The sequence below is a fragment of the Mobula hypostoma genome, chromosome 14 (genome assembly GCF_963921235.1).
Source record: "Mobula hypostoma chromosome 14, sMobHyp1.1, whole genome shotgun sequence".
Classification (NCBI taxonomy): domain Eukaryota; kingdom Metazoa; phylum Chordata; class Chondrichthyes; order Myliobatiformes; family Myliobatidae; genus Mobula; species Mobula hypostoma.
In genome coordinates, this window is record NC_086110.1 from 42,271,388 (window position 1) to 42,290,604 (window position 19,217).

Below are 19,217 nucleotides of genomic sequence, written 5' to 3' on the forward strand. Positions count from 1 at the left end.
TATTCAGAATTCAATTTCATAAACAGGGATGGTGAACTACAACTGTGAACAAATGCTATCCAAATGACACAATGTTTTCCACCTGTCAGCCAGAATTTCCAATTATATTGTTCATAGTCTGCTAATATGAGGATAAACTAGATGCCAATTGACAATCTATTCGCTTGACTATATTCAATTGACGAATTAATTTCTTTATCAAATAAAATCATTTGTTCCATAGCCAATACAATGTCTTTTTCTTAAATTTGAAAACAATTATTTGAATAAATTGATATTTGGGTCTACACCATTGCAAGAAAACATTTTACATTGATCTCCAGAACAGAAATTAAAACTGGACCTATATGTTAGCACTCTGAGCTCGAATTTTAGAATTCCTACTGTTCCTTGATTTATTATTCATCAGTTGAACATTTTAGACCTTAAGACCATGAGACAGGAGCAGAGTTAGGCCATTTGGCCCATTGAGTCTGCTCTGCCATTCCATCATGGCTGATCCTTTTCTCTCCCTCCTCAGCTCTACTCCCCAGCCTTCTCCACGTTACTTTTGATGCCGTGTCCAATCAAGAATCTATCGAATTCTGCCTTAAATATACCCAACGACCCAGCCTCCACAGCTGTCTGTGGTAATAAATTCCACAAATTCACCACCCTGTGGTGAAAGAAATTTCTCCACATTTCTGTTTTAAACAGAGGCCCCTCTATCCTGAGGCTGTGCCCTCTTGTCCTAGACTCCCCCACCATAGGAAACATACTTTCCACATCTACTCTGTCTAGGCCTTTCAATATTCGAAAGCTTTCAGTGAGACCCCCCTCTTATCCTTCTAAATTCCACTGAGCACAGACCCAGAGCTATGAAATGTTCCTTGTATAACCCTTTCATTCCTGGAATCATCCTTTGAACCCTCTCCAATGCCAGCACATCTTTTCTTAAGATGAGGAGTCCAAAACTGTTCACAATACTCAAGATGAGGCCACACCAGTGCCTTATACAGCCTCAGCATCACATCCCTACTCGTGTGTTCTGCACAAGGACTCCCAAGTCCCTTTGCATCTCTGATTTTTGGGCTTTCTTCCTGATTAAAAAATAGTCTGCACATTTATTTCTACTACCAAAGTGCATGACCATGCATTTTCCAACACTGTATTTCATTTACCAAACTCTTGCTCATTCTCATAATTTGTCTAAGTCATTGTGCAGCCTACCTGTCCCTCCACCAATCTTCATATTATCTGCAATCTTGGCAACAAAGCCATCTATTCCATCATCTTAATCATTGATATACAGCATAAAAAGAAGCAGTCCCAACACCGACCCCTGCGGAACATCACTAGTCAATGGCAGCCAACCAGAAAAGGATCCTTTTACTCACATTCACTGCCTCCCACCAATCAGCCAATGCTCTAACCGTGCCAGTAACTTCCCTGTGTAACTTGGTTAGCAGTCTCATGTGTGGCACCTTGTCAAAATATAGAACATCCACTGCATCCCCCTTATTTACCCTACATGTAATCTCCTCAAAGAACTCCAACAGGTTCGTCAGGCAAGATTTTCCCTGAAGGAAACCATGCTGACTTTGTCTCATCTTGTCCTGTGTCACCAAACCTCATCCTTAACAATTGACTGCAACCACTGAGGTCAGGCTAACCGGTCTATATGTTCTTTTCAGCTGCCTTCCTCCTTTCTTAAAGAGTGCAGTGTCATTTGCTGTTAGTACACGTACCATTGCTGATAGTATACATACCCCTACGGGTCCATCTCTTAATTGACCAATGTCTCCATATTGCCAGTGGTTTGCACATCACTGACAGTTTACAAACTTTCACTACCATGACTTTCACTTGTCAATGCCTCATCTTCACACCTGATCACTTTCTATGAAGAGTTAAATTTGTACTTTGATTGACCCCCAGAGTGGTTTATTTCACAGAATCTATTTCTAATCAAGGTTACTCACCTTCAAATCTGAAATATTTTCCATCTCTTTGTTCTTTGCCAGTGAAATTTGAATTGCATTGGGAACTTTCTGATTCGTCTACATTAACCTTTGTTAAGTCTTTCATTACTTCATGAGCTCTAATTTATCCAGTTTTTCCCTTTCTACATTAAACCTCTTAACACTTATCTAAAGATCAATCTATTCCTCAACATAGAACCTTAATCTTTGTCTATCAATCACTGAACAGCCTTGCCCTACCTCAACTGCCTAACTCTGCAAGTTCCTTTGGTTCCTCCTGACCACTGTACTTTTCTGCCCCAGTCTTGAACTTACCTGTCACCCCTAATACCAATGGCAAAAAGCATTCTGCTCCAATTCTTTCCCTTTTCATTCAAGAGTCATGCGGAAATTTTTCTATTGACGCAGTTTTCTCTTCCATTTCTTCCCCTTTCAACACAGTACAGACTGCCAATTGTAATCATGCATCTATCTTGAGATGTTTTATAATAAATTATTGTGGTGGAAAACTTTTAAGAGATGTCATTTGAGCACTTACGCATAGGAAAAATTTGAGTTTACAGATTCCTCAAATTTCAAATAGTTGTTATTTGACACTTAATCGGATCTACAGCAAAAAAGCATATCAAGCTAAATGAAAGAACTTACTGTAGATCAAACTCAAAGTGTGGATGAATCCTCAGTTCTTTGCTCAAGCACAATCATTCATTATTACTTTGCTGCAGCAGAAAGCTTCCACTGCAAAAAGTGGGTCACTTAACATTGAATCCTTCAGCACGGCACTTCTTGCACTGACACAGGCATAATTGCAGTAAACACATTTAAAAGAATTCATTAAAGCCCAGTTTGTATTTTCTTTTAAAAAGCACAAGCTATTTGCAAGTTCAATACAATGGACAAAAGATTCTGACTGCTCTCCAACAATAAAGTTCATGAGAAAACTCTGCTAGAACAATACCTGTACTGTATTTTTAATGCACACTGCAGCTCTTACTTCTCCTTTGGTTTACACTTTGTGACAGTTTCATATGTAAAAAAAGAATGAAACGAACAGATGGCAACCTGTGTTTAAGGGTCATCACTGATCTGAGATGCATAGTGTCTATCAAACAACTAGAAATTCATCCCACTTCACATTGTTCAGACTCTGACATAATTTTTTAAAAATTATGATTTTGATTTTAAAAAAAGATCTATACAGGACAGACACTGACCCTGCAGTCCAAGAGCCTATTTGAGCTATTCTCATTTGCCTGCACTTTGCCGATATCCATCTGAATCTTTCATTTTGAACAACAGAACCTGTCTTTAAGTTTGACAGACCAAATATTTAGAGAGAAGTACAATAGCATTGCAGTTGAACAAGTAAAATTATTGAGGTGGCTTGTCCAGTGTGAAATAGAAGATTTTGAACAAAAATATAAAGAAACAAATGATCAAAAACTTACTTGGGATGGAAAGGGCTTCAAGAAAAATTAGAAAGTGATTGGTAGTCCATGTGCTTTGAAAATTCCACTGTAGATTTTGATGTTGAACAATTTTAAAAAATCATGACACTAGCAAGTTACCAAAGTGTTCAGCCAACCCAGAGATTCACATTGTGACAAAATTGATTGCTTTATGGCCCAGTTTATGAATGATACAAAGATGGGTAGAGGGCCAGGTAGAGCTAAGGAAGAAGAGTCTGCAAAGGACTTAGTCCTGTCGGGAGAATGAGCAAAGAAGTGGTAGATTGGATACAGCATAGGAACATGTAGGGTCATGAACTTTGGTAGAAGCAATGAAAACATAGACTATTTTCTAAATGTGTAGAGAAGTTCAAATATCAGACATGCAAAGCAACTTGGGAGTCTTAGTGAAGGAGCTTAACAAAGGTTAACTTACAGGTAGAGTCAGTAGTAAGGAAGGCAAATGCAATGTTGAATGCATATTCATCCTGAGAAAATTAGCATGAAAAGGCAAGGATGTAATGCTGAGGCTTTACAAGCTGCAAGTCCCACCACACTTGGAGTATTGTGCATAGTTTTGGGCCAGCACATCTAAGATCGGATGTGCTAGCACTGGAGAGGGTCAAAAGGTGATTTACAAGGATAATCTCAGGGATGAAAAGAGTTAATGTACGAGGAGCATTTGTTGGCGCAAGGGAGTTCACTCCTCGGAGTTCAGAAGGATGAGGGATCTCATTGAAACCTACTAAATACTGAAAGGCCTGGATAGTGTGGAGTGGAGACGGTATTTTTCCAGAAGTGGAAATATAGGACCAGGATAGAAGGATTTCTCTTTAGAACAGAGATAAGGAGGAATTTCTTTAGCCAGAGGATAGTGAATCTGTGGAGGATAAGCCACTGGGGCTATTTAAAGCAGAGGTTGATAGGTTCTTGATTTGGTAAGGGTGTCAAAGGTTACGGCAGTTGAATGGGGTTGAGAGAGAGAGTAATAAATCATCAACCATGATCAAATGCTGGAGACGAATTGATGGTCTGAATAGACTAATTCTGCTTCTATGTCCTAATTGGCCCATACAAGGGAGATCCTCACCTGCACTAACCAATGATTTAAAAACCAACATGAGAGTACCAGAACGCAAAAGTAAAGGAAGGTTTGAAGAAATCACCATCTCAGACAACAAATGCAGTCCAGTGCAACAGGCAAACCAGTCACCTATCCTGTTGATTCAAATTCACGAATGGCCTTCCGATGTGCTAAAGTTGAAATCCTGATCTCCCAATCTACCTCATCGTGATCCTTGCATTTTATTTGTTGAGCAGCAACTGCTTTTTCTCTGCAGCTAGAAAGTTACACTGTATTTCTTTTTACTACCTCCACATACTGATCTATGGCATAACCTGACTAAAAGGCATCCAAAACAAAAACTTTTCTTTATTTCTCAGTACATGTGCCAATGATAAATCAATAGCAATACTTATCAGATTAAATCATCTGGGGATGTTATACTTCAAACATCTGCCACAGAGGTACAGGGAACTCTTGATTAGAAAGAAAAGTGCGATCTTATTCCAATGCAAGAGTGTCTCATCAAACTGCAAATTAAACACTGTCTGAAGTACCTATGGACTGGCTGTCGTGAACAGCAAGTGGCGTAGAAATACAATTTTAGGTAAACAACAGCAGGATCATCAATTATCAATGAAATGGAGTGATCGGCTTTTGCAAAAGAATCAAGCTGCAGTAAGGTTTTTACTTTAAGGATATATTATTGCTAATGTACGATACCATAAAATATATGTCCAACAAGGATAGTTGATATAAGTCTTTCTCTTCAAATGAACAATGAATGAAGGAGGGTATTATCTTTGAAACTGAAGACAGCCCTTCTGTTAAAGAATTTAAATCTGAATGGTGAAGATGCAGAGCAAGTTAATGTTCGAAATTACAGAAGTGGTTCAGTCAAGAGTTTGCTTAATATTTGTTAACTTTATATGCCACTGTAACCCTCAAATCTCATGTGATCCAAGTGCTGGAGAGGCTGGTCCTGAATTACCATGGACCGCCAGTGAGATCTTCATTGGACCCTTTACAGTTTGCCTACCATCCTCATGTGGGAGGGGATGATATCATCCACCGGTTGCACAGAGCTCTCTCCCATCTGCTTGATGCTGGTGGCATTGTGAGAATCACATTTCTTTTGATTTCTCTAGTGCCTTAAGTACAATCCAGACACTTCTTCAGAGTGAGAAGCTGCAAAGGATGGGTGTAGACAAATCCACTATCTCCTGGAATACTGACTACCTGGCAGATAGACCCGTATATATGGCTGGGTAGTTGTCCAGCCGAGATGGTGGATCACCACGAGGGACTATCCCGTCTGTTTCTGTTCACACCGCACACCTCAGACTTTCAGTACAAACCTGAGTCTTGTCACTTGCAGAAGTTCTCTGATGACTCTACAGTGGTTGGGTATATCAAAGATGGACAGGAGTTGGAATACAGAGGACTGGTGGACAAGTTTGTGGAGTGGTGCCGGAGGAATTACCTGCTCCCGAATGTGGCCAAAACTAGGAAGACGGTGACTGATTTTAGGAGGAAGAGGATTGTGATGAGTCCAATATACATTCTGGGAGAAGTTGTGGTGGTGGAGGAGTACAAATACTTGGGTGTTCACCTCCACAACAGACTTGACTAGAAAACCAACATCAAGGCTATTTACAACAAGGGGATGAGCAGATTCTATTTTCTAAAGAAGCTGAGATCCTTCTATGTGTGCAGCAGGATGCTGGAGATCTTTTACCAGTCTGTTGTAGCCAGTGCAATCTTCTTTGCAGTTTTATGTTGGGGAAGCAACATCAGTGCTGGTGATGTAAAAAGTCTAAATAAACTCATCAGAAAGGCTGGATCTGTCCTTGGCTACAACCTGGACTCTTTTGAGTTAATGGTGGAGAGGAGGTCACTAAACGATCTGTTAACTATTACGGACAATCAGGTATTCTTACACTGCTTTTTGGTAGAATCCCAAAGCACACCAACAATGTGACTGACACAGCTAAGATCTTGAACACATGTTCAAAATTTTTTTGCTCCTGAAGCTGATAATCCAGAACTTTAATAGAGTGTGGTCTGGTCACCATATGAACTTCACTCAATCAGATCTAAGCAGCACTGATAATGAAGAAAAGCAATAACACCAGTGTATTGTTAACAGTGATTCCAGGTACAATGTACCGTGGAGAGCATTCTGTCAGGCTGCATTACTGTCTGGTATGAGGTGGGGGGGAACTACTGCACAGGACCAAAAGAAGCTGCAGAGAGCTGTAAATCTAGTCAGCTCCATCCTAGGGCACTAGCCTACAAAGTACAAAGGACATCTTTAGGGAGCGGGGTCTCAGAAAGGCAGCGTGCATTATTAAGGACCTCCAGCACCCAGGGCATGCCCTTTTGTCACTGTTACCATCAGGGAGGAGATACAGAAGCCTGAAGGCACACACTTGATTCAGGAACAGCTTCTTCCCTTCTGCCATCCGATTCCTATATGGACATTGAATCCTTGAACACTACCTTATTTTTTTTTTAAATATACAGTATTTCTGTTTTTTGCACTTTTTTAAATCTATTGAATGTATGTATACTGTCATTGATTTACTTATTTATCATTATTATTTTATATTTTTCCTCTTCTATAATATGTATTGCATTGAACTGCTGCTGCTAAGTTAACAAATTCCACGTCACAAGCCGGTGATAATAAACCTGATTCTGATTCTGATCGCTGGACAGGTGCTCAACACTACTTATTGACTACAGGAGTTAGAAGCCGGAGGTCCATGTGGCAGTGCTCATTAGGGAAAAAAGACGCAGACAGCATCAGTAACTTTAAATTCCTCAAAGATGACACGTCAGGATATCTGTCCTGGGACCAGAACATCATGGTATAGAAACACCATCGCCCAGGTATGGAAAAGACTACAGTAAGTGTTCTCCTCACTACTACCATTGGGTAGACAGTATGAATCTCTAGGTCCCACACTGCCAAGCTCAGGAAAAGTTATTACCCTATAACCATCAGGCTGCTGAACCAGTGTGGATAACTTCAGTCACACTATTCTGAACTGATTATACAAAGTACAGACACTCTCCGAACACCTTACAACTCGTGCTGTCAGTACTTTTTTTTAAACTTGCAGTTTATCTTCGTTTGCACGTTGGTAATTTGTCAGTCTTTGCTTATGTATGGGATTTCCCCCTAAATTCTATTGTATTGTTCTCACGTAAGCGCCTGCAAAAAAATTAATCTCAAGGTGGTATATAGTAACATTGATAATAAATTTACTTTGATGGGAGGCTGGCTGAAAACGGGCACCTATTACACATGCACAAACTCTGCACCTGTCCAAAGCGGTAAGTGATATAAGCAGGGCACCACATCGCACTAGTAATGCAAGTTGCATTTTGATTGAAACGGGAAATGCTGGAAGCACCAGGCAGATCAAACAGTATCTGTTGGCAAAGAAACAAGGAGTGACATTACATCTCAAGGATCCTTCAAGAGAACTGCAAAAGTGAGAAAACAGGAAAAAGGGGGAATTGTAGAGAGAATAAAGGGTGCAAACTATTATAACTAGTTTATTGTTGGTTTTAGTTTATTTTTTTTTAGGATACAACACAGAACGGGCCCCTTCACCCCACTGAGCCTTGCTGCCCAGCAACCCCCTATTTAACACTAGACTAATCAAAGTGCAATTTACAATGACCAATTAAACTTCTAACCGGTAGGCCTTTGGATTGTGGGAGGAAACCAGAGCACCCAGAAGAAACCCACACATTCACGAGAAGAATGTACAAAGTCCTCACAGACAATGCTGGACACTCCGAACTGTAATAGGGTTTAATCGCTACACTACCGTGGCACCCCATAGTACCGTTGAGGTTACTGTGACTAATGATTCCATTCACCTTAAATTACTGTATTTTCCACAGATACTAGGTTTACCAAATGTACTCTAGCACAATGCAATTATTCCGGATAAGGCTTACTCTCCACTAAACTATCACGAAATTACGTACACTTCTCTTCCACGTCTTCAAAACTGTTTTTCACTCTTTTCATTTATCCAACCTCTTTACCTCATGCATTCCCAACTAATATCTTGCCATTTCATACCATGAACTAGAATGACATCCTACATCTTTGGCAAGGCAGGCCACATGACTCATTAAATAACATAACATTTTTTCTAGTTTAAAGGGAAAAAATTATATGATACATGTAAAGCAGTGAACAGCGGCTTTATTTTAACCTGGCAATTTGAGAACTTTTGGTGATGACTGTGTTAAGACCATTACCTGCCAGATTAATATACATCCCATTTGTTTAAGCCAGCTAAAGTTAGTTGATTGACAACCCAAACATAATGTAATAAAAGCTTTCTTTCAAAATAATACCATGAAAGCTTATAAGATTAAAATCACCACCTCTACACAATGTTATTTTACTGCAGAATGAAATAAATAATACACAATGAAATTCCCAAAATATAGTTGTCTCAGGATGCATTAATTTCAAGAAAATAGAAGACTTATCCAAAAACTTGGTACACCGATTGAGTTATATCAGTCCATTGTGAAGACCAAATTTCAAAATATGGTTGCTAATAGGATGGAATGAAAGTTTTTTTCCCCATAAAGACAGCAGTAAGTTTTTAAAACTTATGAGTGCTGATGCACACAAAATTAGTGAAATTTCGCTACTTGAATTGTTATTGCTTTTAGATTGAAGGATATTAAAATTATAAAATACATACATATACATACATATATATAATTCAGGAAACATTTAAGGCTGGACATCTCTTCACCACGGCAGAACCAATTAATGATTTTATGTTTAATCGCAGTGCTAAATTTAACAGACAAAATACACAGACCAAATATTTTGAGTCAGGATAAATGTAATCCAATTGGATGAATGGTACAATTGTTTCTTATTGACTGTGAACGCCACAGGAAAGACCTACATTTAGTACCGATCCCTAACTGCCCTTCAGAAGGTCAAGGTGAATTACCTTCCAAACCAGAACAGTGCACTCCTGTCTTTTCCAGAAAACCAAGCAGGAACAGACTGATTGTACAATTAAAATCTGTCACGTACTTACCTTTAAAAATTTGCACCAAGCCCAAAATAATGATGATAATCAATGCCAGCAACTTGGCTGCAGCAAAGATATCTTGCACTCTTGTAGCTGCCTTTACACTGTAGCAGTTCACTGCAGTCAGAAACACTGAAAAAGAAGAAAATCAATGTTTAAATTGCATGATTTGCATTTTCCTTAAATATCCTACATATTTGACTTTCTTAAAAGAAAAAGGATAAATGTTTGCAACTACTACCGAAATTCACATATGAAAGCTCAGATAGGCTCATATCATATTTCTTCAAGCAGGGCCTAAAATACATATTGGCACTTCATAATGTTTATTCAACTGAACGACCACAGCTGGTGTGGTGGGACTTATCAAAACGGCTCAGGAACTTGGGAGATAAATTTACAGTCCAAGAAATAATTTCTGGCATTGTATTCCAGGTCCCAATCATTTGCTGAATAAAATAGTGTCCCTCATGTTCCAACCTTCAAAGCTTTCTGTCATGCTATTTATTCAAGATAAAATTTTGATTCTAGTTTTAATAAAAAGAACCTTGTGGAAGAAGAAGTCGTTCTTAAGTAATCATAAGCAGTTAAAAAATATAAAGTACTTCACAAGACCCAATAGAACTTTCTAAATGAATTGTTTCAATTCAAGTGAACTGACTAAACTGGGATAAAATTACACTTCTGTTAGAAATCCTTGTTTCAAGCACGTAGTTGTTCCAATCAACAAGGTAGATACTAGAACAAGAGAGGCATAATAGCATGGCTCAAGTGGCCTCTCAGTCATAGTTCTGTTTTGTACTTTATGTTCAATACTGATAAGAGGGCTAATCCTCAGAAAGACTAAACTGCTACCATTAAACTAAGCTTTCATTCATTCAAGAGGAATGTACAATTTATCCAAGATGAAAGAACTAAACTTTGTTTCGGTAGCCAATATCTTTGCTGTCTTTGTGAAATCAAGTGAGAAAATGATGAATAATTGAACCATAATTGAACCATAGGGTCTAAGAGAACTCAAAGTTCCTATGCTCTGCTGTTAAAACTTTACCTTGTGTTAAGACTTTCAAATACCTAACCACCTAAATAAATTGATCATTAGCACCAAGAGTTTAAAATTTAACACACTGTCACCTTTAGTGCTGCAACACCTCCTCTAGAGAAGAACCAATTTATATTACTGACTTCTATTAAAAATAGATACAAACAGCTATTAAATACAATATGACAAATTGAATATGACTGTATAAACTCTAAATAGGCAATTTATAGTACGGTTTAGCATTAGTGGTGGACCAATCGATTCATAGAGAGAGAGCTTCGCACAGGTCAGGGAGAAAAGTTTGAAAAAGGAGTGTTTCCCGGGGCTCGATGCATTAGCGGCAGACCAATCGATTCGAAGAGAGAGTTTCTCACAGGTTGGGGAGAAGAGTTTAAAAAAGGAGTGTTTCGCGGGGCTTGGCGCATAGAATAGTGGGTATGACTGCAAGGCCAGTTTTCTGTTCTGGGTGCCAGGTGTGCGATATTAGGGAGATTTCCAGCCTCCCTGATGGCCACATCTGCATCAGGTGCATCGAGCTGCAGTTCCTTAGAGACCGTGTTAGAACTGAAGCTGCACCTTGATGACCTTCGACTTGTTAGGGAGATTGAAGTGGTGATAGACAGGAGCTACAGGCAGGTAGTCACACCGGGGCCACAGGAGACAGATAAGTGGGTGACTAAACACATTGATGAAGGTAGATCAGTAGATGTAGCGTATATGGATTTCAGTATGGCATTTGATAAGGTTCCCCATGCCAGGCTCCTTCAGAAAGTAAGGAGGCATGGGATCCAAGGAGACCTTGCTTTGTGGATTTAGAATTGGCTTGCCCACAGAAGGCAAAGAGTGGTTGTAGATGGTTCATATTCTGCATGGAGGTTGGTGACCAGTGGTGTTCCACAGGGATCTGTTCTGGGACCCCTCCTCTCTGTGATTTTTAGAAATGACCTGTATGAAGAAGTAGAAGGGTAGGTTAGTAAGTTTGCTGATGACACACTGGTTGGGGGTGTTGTGGATAGTCTGGAGGGTTGCCAGTGGTTACAGTGGTTCATCGATAGGATGCAGAACTGGGCTGAGAAGTGGCAGATGGAGTTCAACCTAGATAAGTGTCAAGTGGTTCATTTTGGTAGGTCCAATTTAAAGACAGTATATAATACAAATGGTAAGACTCTTGGCAGTGTGGAGGATCTGAGAAACCTTGGGGTCCGAGTCTCTCATCAACCGTGGGATTGAGTTCAAGAGCCGTGAGGTAATGTTACAGCTATATAAGATCTTGGTCAGACCCAACTTGGAGTACTGTGTTCAGTTCTGGTCACCTCACTACAGGAAGGATGTGGATACTATAGTCAGAGTGCAGAGGAGATTTACAAGGATGTTGCCTGGATTGGAGGGCGTACCTTATGAGAATAGGTTGGGTGTACTTGGCTTTTTCTCCTTGGAGCGACAGAGGATGAGAGGGGACCTGATAGAGGTGTATAAGATGCTGAGAGGTATTGATCGTGTGGATAGCCAGAGGCTTTTTCCCAGGGCTGAAACGGCTAACACGAGGGGGCATAGTTTTAAGGTGCTTGGAAACAGGTATAGAGGGGATGTCAGGGGCAAGTTTTTCACACAGAGAGTGGTGGGTGCGTGGAATGCACTGCTGGCGGTGGTGGTGGAAGCAGATACAATAGGGTTTTTTAAGAGCCTCTTAGATAGGTACATCGAGTTTAGAAAAATAGAGGGCTATGTGCTAGGGATATGCTAGGCAATTTCTAGAGTAGGTTACAGGGTCAGCACAACATTGTGGGCCAAAGGGCCTGTAATGTGCTGTAGATTTCTCTGTTTCTATGTACATTTGTTCCACTACTAAGATCCTTTCGTTCTCCACTTTAATCAGAAGACTGCATGTGGGCGGTCTTATCATAAGTTACAGTAGTTCACAGCAGATAAAAGGAACTAGATATGAAGTGAACACCAATTAACCAGTTTAATCCCAACCCCCCTCTCCCTCCTGAGACCTCCCACTCTTCACCCTCCTCCAACCCCAGCCCCAACCATTGCCATGTCTTCACCATCCCCTCTGACCTTCCCCTCTCTGAGGCAGAACGTTCTGTCCTTAGCAGGGGCCTCACTTTTGTCCCCCTCCGTCCACACCTCAGTGAGTTCCGTGCCCGCCATGACATTGAACTCTTTTTCCGTCGCCTATGTCTCCGAGCCTACTTCTTTGGCAAGGATTCCCCTCCCCCTACTGATGACAAGGCTCAGTGCTGGGACCCCAGTTGTTTACAATATATATTAATGACTTGGATGAGGGAATTAAATGCAGCATCTCCAAGTTTGCGGATGACACGAAGCTGGGTGGCAGTGTTAGCTGTGAGGAGGATGCTAAGAGGATGCAGAGTGACTTGGATAGGTTGGGTGAGTGGGCAAATTCATGGCAGATGCAATTTAATGTGGATAAATGTGAAGTTATCCACTTTGGTGGCAAAAATAGGAAAACAGATTATTATCTGAATGGTGGCCGATTAGGAAAAGGGGAGGTGCAACGAGACCTGGGTGTCATTATACACCAGTCATTGAAAGTGGGCATGCAGGTACAGCAGGCGGTGAAAAAGGCGAATGGTATGCTGGCATTTATAGCGAGAAGATTCGAGTACAGGAGCAGGGAGGTACTACTGCAGTTGTACAAGGCCTTGGTGAGACCACACCTGGAGTATTGTGTGCAGTTTTGGTCCCCTAATCTGAGGAAAGACATCCTTGCCATAGAGGGAGTACAAAGAAGGTTCACCAGATTGATTCCTGGGATGGCAGGACTTTCATATGAAGAAAGACTGGATGAACTGGGCTTGTACTCGTGGGAATTTAGAAGATTGAGGGGGGATCTGATTGAAACGTATAAAATCCTAAAGGGATTGGACAGGCTAGATGCAGGAAGATTGTTCCCGATGTTGGGGAAGTCCAGAACAAGGGGTCACAGTTTGACGATAAAGGGGAAGCCTTTTAGGACCGAGATTAGGAAAAACTTCTTCACACAGAGAGTGGTGAATCTGTGGAATTCTCTGCCACAGGCCAGTTCATTGGCTATATTTAAGAGGGAGTTAGATATGGCCCTTGTGGCTACGGGGATCAGGGGGTATGGAGGGAAGGCTGGGGCGGGGTTCTGAGTTGGATGATCAGCCATGATCATAATAAATGGCAGTGCAGGCTCGAAGGGCCGAATGGCCTACTCCTGCACCTATTTTCTATGTTTCTATGTTTCTCCTGTCTTCAACCCTCCTCCTCCTCCTGCACCCCGCCCGGGCCTTCTACCTGCACTCGATCTCTTCATCTCCAACTGTCGCCGAGACATCAACCGTCTCAACTTCACCGCTCCTCTCTCCTGTTCCAACCTCACTCCCTCTGAATGCACTACCCTCCACTCTCTCCGCACTAATCCAAACCTCACCGTCAAATCTGCTGACAAAGGTGGTGCCATAGTAGTCTGGCGGACGGACCTCTACCTCACTGAGGCCAAACAGCAGCTCTCTGACACCACCTTACTTACCCCTGCAACAGCACCCCACTAAAAAACATCAAACCATTGTCTCCCGCACAATCACTGCCCTTATCAACTCCGGAGACCTTCCATCCTCAGCCGCTAAACTCATTATTCCCACACCCTGTACCGCTTGGTTTTACCTCCTCCCAAAGATACACAAGCCTGACTGTCCTGGCAGACCCATAGTTTCTGCCTGCTCCTGTCCAACCGAACTTGTGTCTGCCTACCTGGACTCCATTTTGTCACCCATAGTTCAGTCCCTCCCCACCTACATCCGCGATACATCCCATGCCCTCCACCTCTTCAATAACTTCCAGTTCCCCGGTCCCAACTGCTTCATTTTTACTATGGATGTCCAATCCTTATACACCTCCATTCCCCATCAAGAAGGCCTCAAAGCACTCCGCTACTTCCTGAATAATAGACCTCACCAGTTCCCCACCACCAGTTCCCCACCACCACTACCCTCTTCCAGTTGGCGGAACTGGTTCTCACACTTAATAACTTCTCTTTTGGCTCTTCCCACTTTCTTCAGACTAAGGGTGTAGCTATGGGAACTCGCATGGGACCCAGCTACACCTGCCTCTTCGTTGGTTATGTGGAACAGTCTGTGCTCCAAACCTATTCGGTACTGTTCCCCAACTTTTCCTTCGATACACTGACAACTACATTGGTGCTGCTTCTTGCACCCATGCTGAGCTCGTCAATTTCATCGACTTTACTTCAAACTTCCACCCAGCCCTCAAATTCACTTGGTCAATCTCTGACACTTCTCTCCCCTTTCTCGATGTCTCGGTCTCCATCTCTGGAGACAGACTGTCCACTGACATCTTCTACAAGCCCACTGACTCTCATAACTACCTCAACTATACCTCTTCCCACCCCGCCGCATGCAAAACACCATTCCCTATTCCCAGTTCCTCCGTCTCCGCCGCATCTGCTCCGAGGATGAGGCTTTCCATTCCAGGACATCTCAAATGTCCTCTTTCTTTAAGGGTCGTGGTTTCCCTTCTACGGTGATCAATGATGCCCTCACCCGCATCTCCTCCATTTCCCACACTTCGGCCCTCACCCCATCTTCCCACCACCACAACAGGGACAGAGTTCCCCTTGTCCTCACCTACCACCCAACCAGCCTCCAGATCCAGCACATTATCCTCCGCAACTTCTGCCACCTTCAACAGGACCCCACCACTAAGCACATCTTTCCCTCTCCACCCCTCTCTGCTTTCCGCAGGGATTGATCCCTCCGCGACTCACCTATCCACACGTTCATCCCCACAGATCTCCCACACGGCACTTATCCCTGTAAGCGTAAGTGCTACACCTGTCCCTACACCTCCTCTCTTGCCACCATTCAGGGCCCCAAACAGTCCTTCCAGGTGAGGCAACCCTTCACTTGTGAGTCTGTTGGGGTCACCTATTGCATCCGGTGCTCCCGGTGTGGCCTCCTCTACAGCGGGGAAATCCGATGCAGATTTGGGGGACCGCTTCATCGAGCACGTCCACTCCGTCCGCCACAACAGACAGGATCTCCCAGTAGCCACCCACTTCAACTCTGCTTCCCATTCCCATTCAGATATGTCCATACATGGCCTCCTCTACTGCCATGATGAGGCTAAACTCAGGTTGGAGAAGCAACACCTCATATACCGTCTAGGTAGTCTCCAGCCCCTTGGTATGAACATAGACTTCTCCAACTTCTGGTAATTCCCTCCCCCTCCCTTCTTCTATCCCTATTTCACATCACCTCCCTCATAGTTCCGCCTCCTTCTACTACTGCACATTGTTCTCCTGCCAATCACCTCCCTGCTTCCCCTCCCCTACCCCTTTGTCTTTCAAATTACTGTTTTTTTTCAACTACCAGCATTCTTCAAACCTTCCCCAAAGTTCTTCCTTCAGTCCTGACGAAGGGTTTTGGCCCAAAACGTCAACTAATCTTTTCAACCTGCTGAGTTCCTCCAGTGCATTGTGAGTGTTCCTTTGACAACAGCATCTGCAGATTATTTTGTGTTTACAATTAACCAGTTTAGCAGGTTAGGTGCAAAGAGAGATTTAATACTGAGTATATAGATTTCATGATAAAATGCTGTAGGAAATATGCATTCTGTAGAGAGTAAAACCAATGTACAAGTTAAAATTGCCCCATTAATATGCTGTCTTCAAACTTTGAGATGTCAACAACAGTATATTATACAAAAGACAGCCTGCTGTACACAATATAAGTACCAAACCTAATTCTCAAAACTTTGCTATTGTGGTTCAAATTTGTATTATTTATCAGTACAGTAATTATAACAATAAAACTAATTCGCTGTAGCTGAAACATTAATCATTGGCACGAAAACCGTTTGATATAGAAGGGCAACAACACATGATACTTTGCTGTAAGCAAAAAGTGTGTGGAATATGATGGGCAAAACAATTAATAGAAGGAGGACTTTACTGTCACTAGACACTAGACTCTAGAATACTACAGCACAGTACAGGCCCTTCAGCCCTCGATGTTGTGCCGACCCATATATTCCTTTAAAAAAACGTACTAAACCCACACTACCCCGTAACCCTCAATTTTTCTTTCATCCATGTGCCTGTCCAAGAGGCTCTTAAATACCCCTAATGTTTTAGCCTCCACCACCATCCCTGGCAAGTCATTCCAGGTACCCACAACCGTCTGTGAAAAAACTTACCCCTGATGTCTCCCCTGAACTTCCCTGCCTTAACTTTGTACATATGCCCTCTGGTGTTTGCTATTCATGCCCTGGGAAACAGGTACTGGCTATCCACCCTATCTGTGCCTCTCATAATCTTGTAGACCTCTATCAAGTCCCCTCTCATCCTTCTACATTCCAAAGAGAAAAGTCCCAGCTCTGCTAACTCTACCTCATAAGACTTGTTTTCCAATCCAAGCAACATCCTGGTAAATCCCCTCTGCACCCTCTCCATAGCTTCCACGTCCTTCCTATAATGAGGTGACCAGAACTGAACACAACACTCTAAGTGTGGTCTCGCCAGAGATCGCAGAGTTGCAAAATGACCTCTCTACCTTACAACATTATTCAAAAGGCTGTCAAAGCAAATGTACATTGCATACTTAAACAGCTGCTTGTAAATTAATATTAACTTCAGGTCCACCCACTGCAGAGTGAACGAGTGCAACACAAGACAAGACTTGCATCAGAAAAACCTGCTTCAACCACATTGACTAATAAACGATTTTGCCAACTTGTTTTTAAAGATTCACATTATATCTAACCAACGAAACAACAAATTATCTGCACAGTAACTCTATTTAGGTTTGGATTGTGAAAATATTTAGGTCATTATTAATAAGTACTTCATACATTTAGTAGTAACTATAGAATTTTCTGTTCCTTTCTTTTTAAACAAACATTTCGTGCTTAAGTTCACTCTTAATTTACTAAAGTGAGGCCAACACACTTGTCAATGGCAAGGAATACAAATAGGCTGAAACACAAAATAAAACTTTGGAAGCAGAATCAGAATCAGATATCACCTGCATATGTCATGAAAGTCGTTAACTTTACAGCAGCAATGCGATGAAACACATGATAAGTAAATATAGAGGGAAAAAAACTGAACTGAAGCAATATCCCTTCCGGTCTAGTGTCCATGTCAGTTGAAGTCAAACTGTCGTACCTAAACCCGGCTTTCCACCATTGATCTTATTTAGATACAGCAGAGTAACGGGGCCTTCTAGCCCAGTGGCCCCCACACCACCCAATTTACAGCAGCGTGACCAACCCCTACATTTTTTGAACGTGGGAGAAAGCCGAAGCACCGGCAGGAAGCCCACGCGGTCATGGGGAGAACGTACAAACTCTTTACAGACAGCGCACTGCAGGTCACAGCTCCTCAACTACACATCCAGGACCCTGTTTAAATGATTGCTGCAGCCTTTACCACCCTTTCTGTGAGCTCCAGACCTCTTCTGATATCTGGGGGAATTTTTTTAAATTTCCACATCTGCCTCCTAGGGTCATTTACCAAAATCTAATTCTATGCCCACTGATTTTTCTGAACCATCAGCTAAGGGAAACAAATCTATCCTTGTTACTTGATCTAGGCTGCACAAAATTTCATACACCCTATTAAATATCTCTGTAACCTCCTCTGTTTCATTGGAAATGACCCACATGTTGCCAGAACTCTATAGTTCTGGCAATATCCTTGTAAATTTCTGCTGCTGCCTCTATAAGCACATTCATACCTTACCTGTAATATAGCAATCAGAACAGTAGATAATAATTCAGCTGTGACCTAACTAAAGCTGTGACTAGCAAAACATGACTGGTGTTACATTCCACGTTACAGCTAATAACAGAAAATATCCATGCGTCTTCTTAATCAGATAATCAATTTATTCTACCACCTTTCGCCTCTGTTCCCCCACAACTCTCAATATTTTCCTATTCATTGAATTCCTTTGCCATGTTGCATCTCCCCAAGTGCACAACCACAAACTTCATTGCTTGAACTCCATTAGCTACTCTTCTGCCCAATTAACGCCTATATCCTTCTGAAGTCTAATGCTTTCCACTTTCCACTCAGCCACAGGGCCAATGTTAAAGCATGTGCAAACTTCTTCACATTTAGTCCAAAGTGACAAGAAGAAGTAAAGAATTGTGTACAAAACTTATGTAACCCCAATGATAACAGCCTTGCAGTTAGAAAACCACTCTCAAACACTTCCTCTACTACCTGCTGCAGAACCAACTTTGGATCCAATTTGCCACTCTCCCTCGGATCCCATGCACCATTATTTTTCAGCTTAGCCTGGGATATGTAATAATTCACTTTTAGCATTACATGATAGAATAGTTTCAGTTAAAGGCAAATTGTACTTTGGTATTATTTTTGTAGCAATTTTTGATAATTAGGCAAGAGTGACAAATTTTTTCTATAGCAATACTTAAAATAGTAACTGTATTTTAAACAAAAACTGTGATCACCTTTACATCTTATTTCAAATTCTGAAAAAGAGTTGAAATGAGATTTATTTTATTATCTAAAGCACATACATATTGTTATTTTGCTGTGGTGCCTTAAGATCATGTAGACAGAATTCAAATGAC

The 19,217-nt window shown here is 41.7% G+C and overlaps 1 protein-coding gene across 1 annotated transcript in view; it reads right to left on the reverse strand.

The window, feature by feature from the left end:
* Nucleotides 1–19,217, reverse strand: part of slc7a5 (solute carrier family 7 member 5) — a 48,500-nt gene that overhangs the window by 24,591 nt on the left and 4,692 nt on the right. Inside the window, exon 2 of the mRNA XM_063067007.1 lies at nt 9,569–9,694. Coding sequence (XP_062923077.1) covers nt 9,569–9,694 — 126 coding nt within the window. The remainder of the gene's footprint in view (nt 1–9,568; nt 9,695–19,217) is intronic.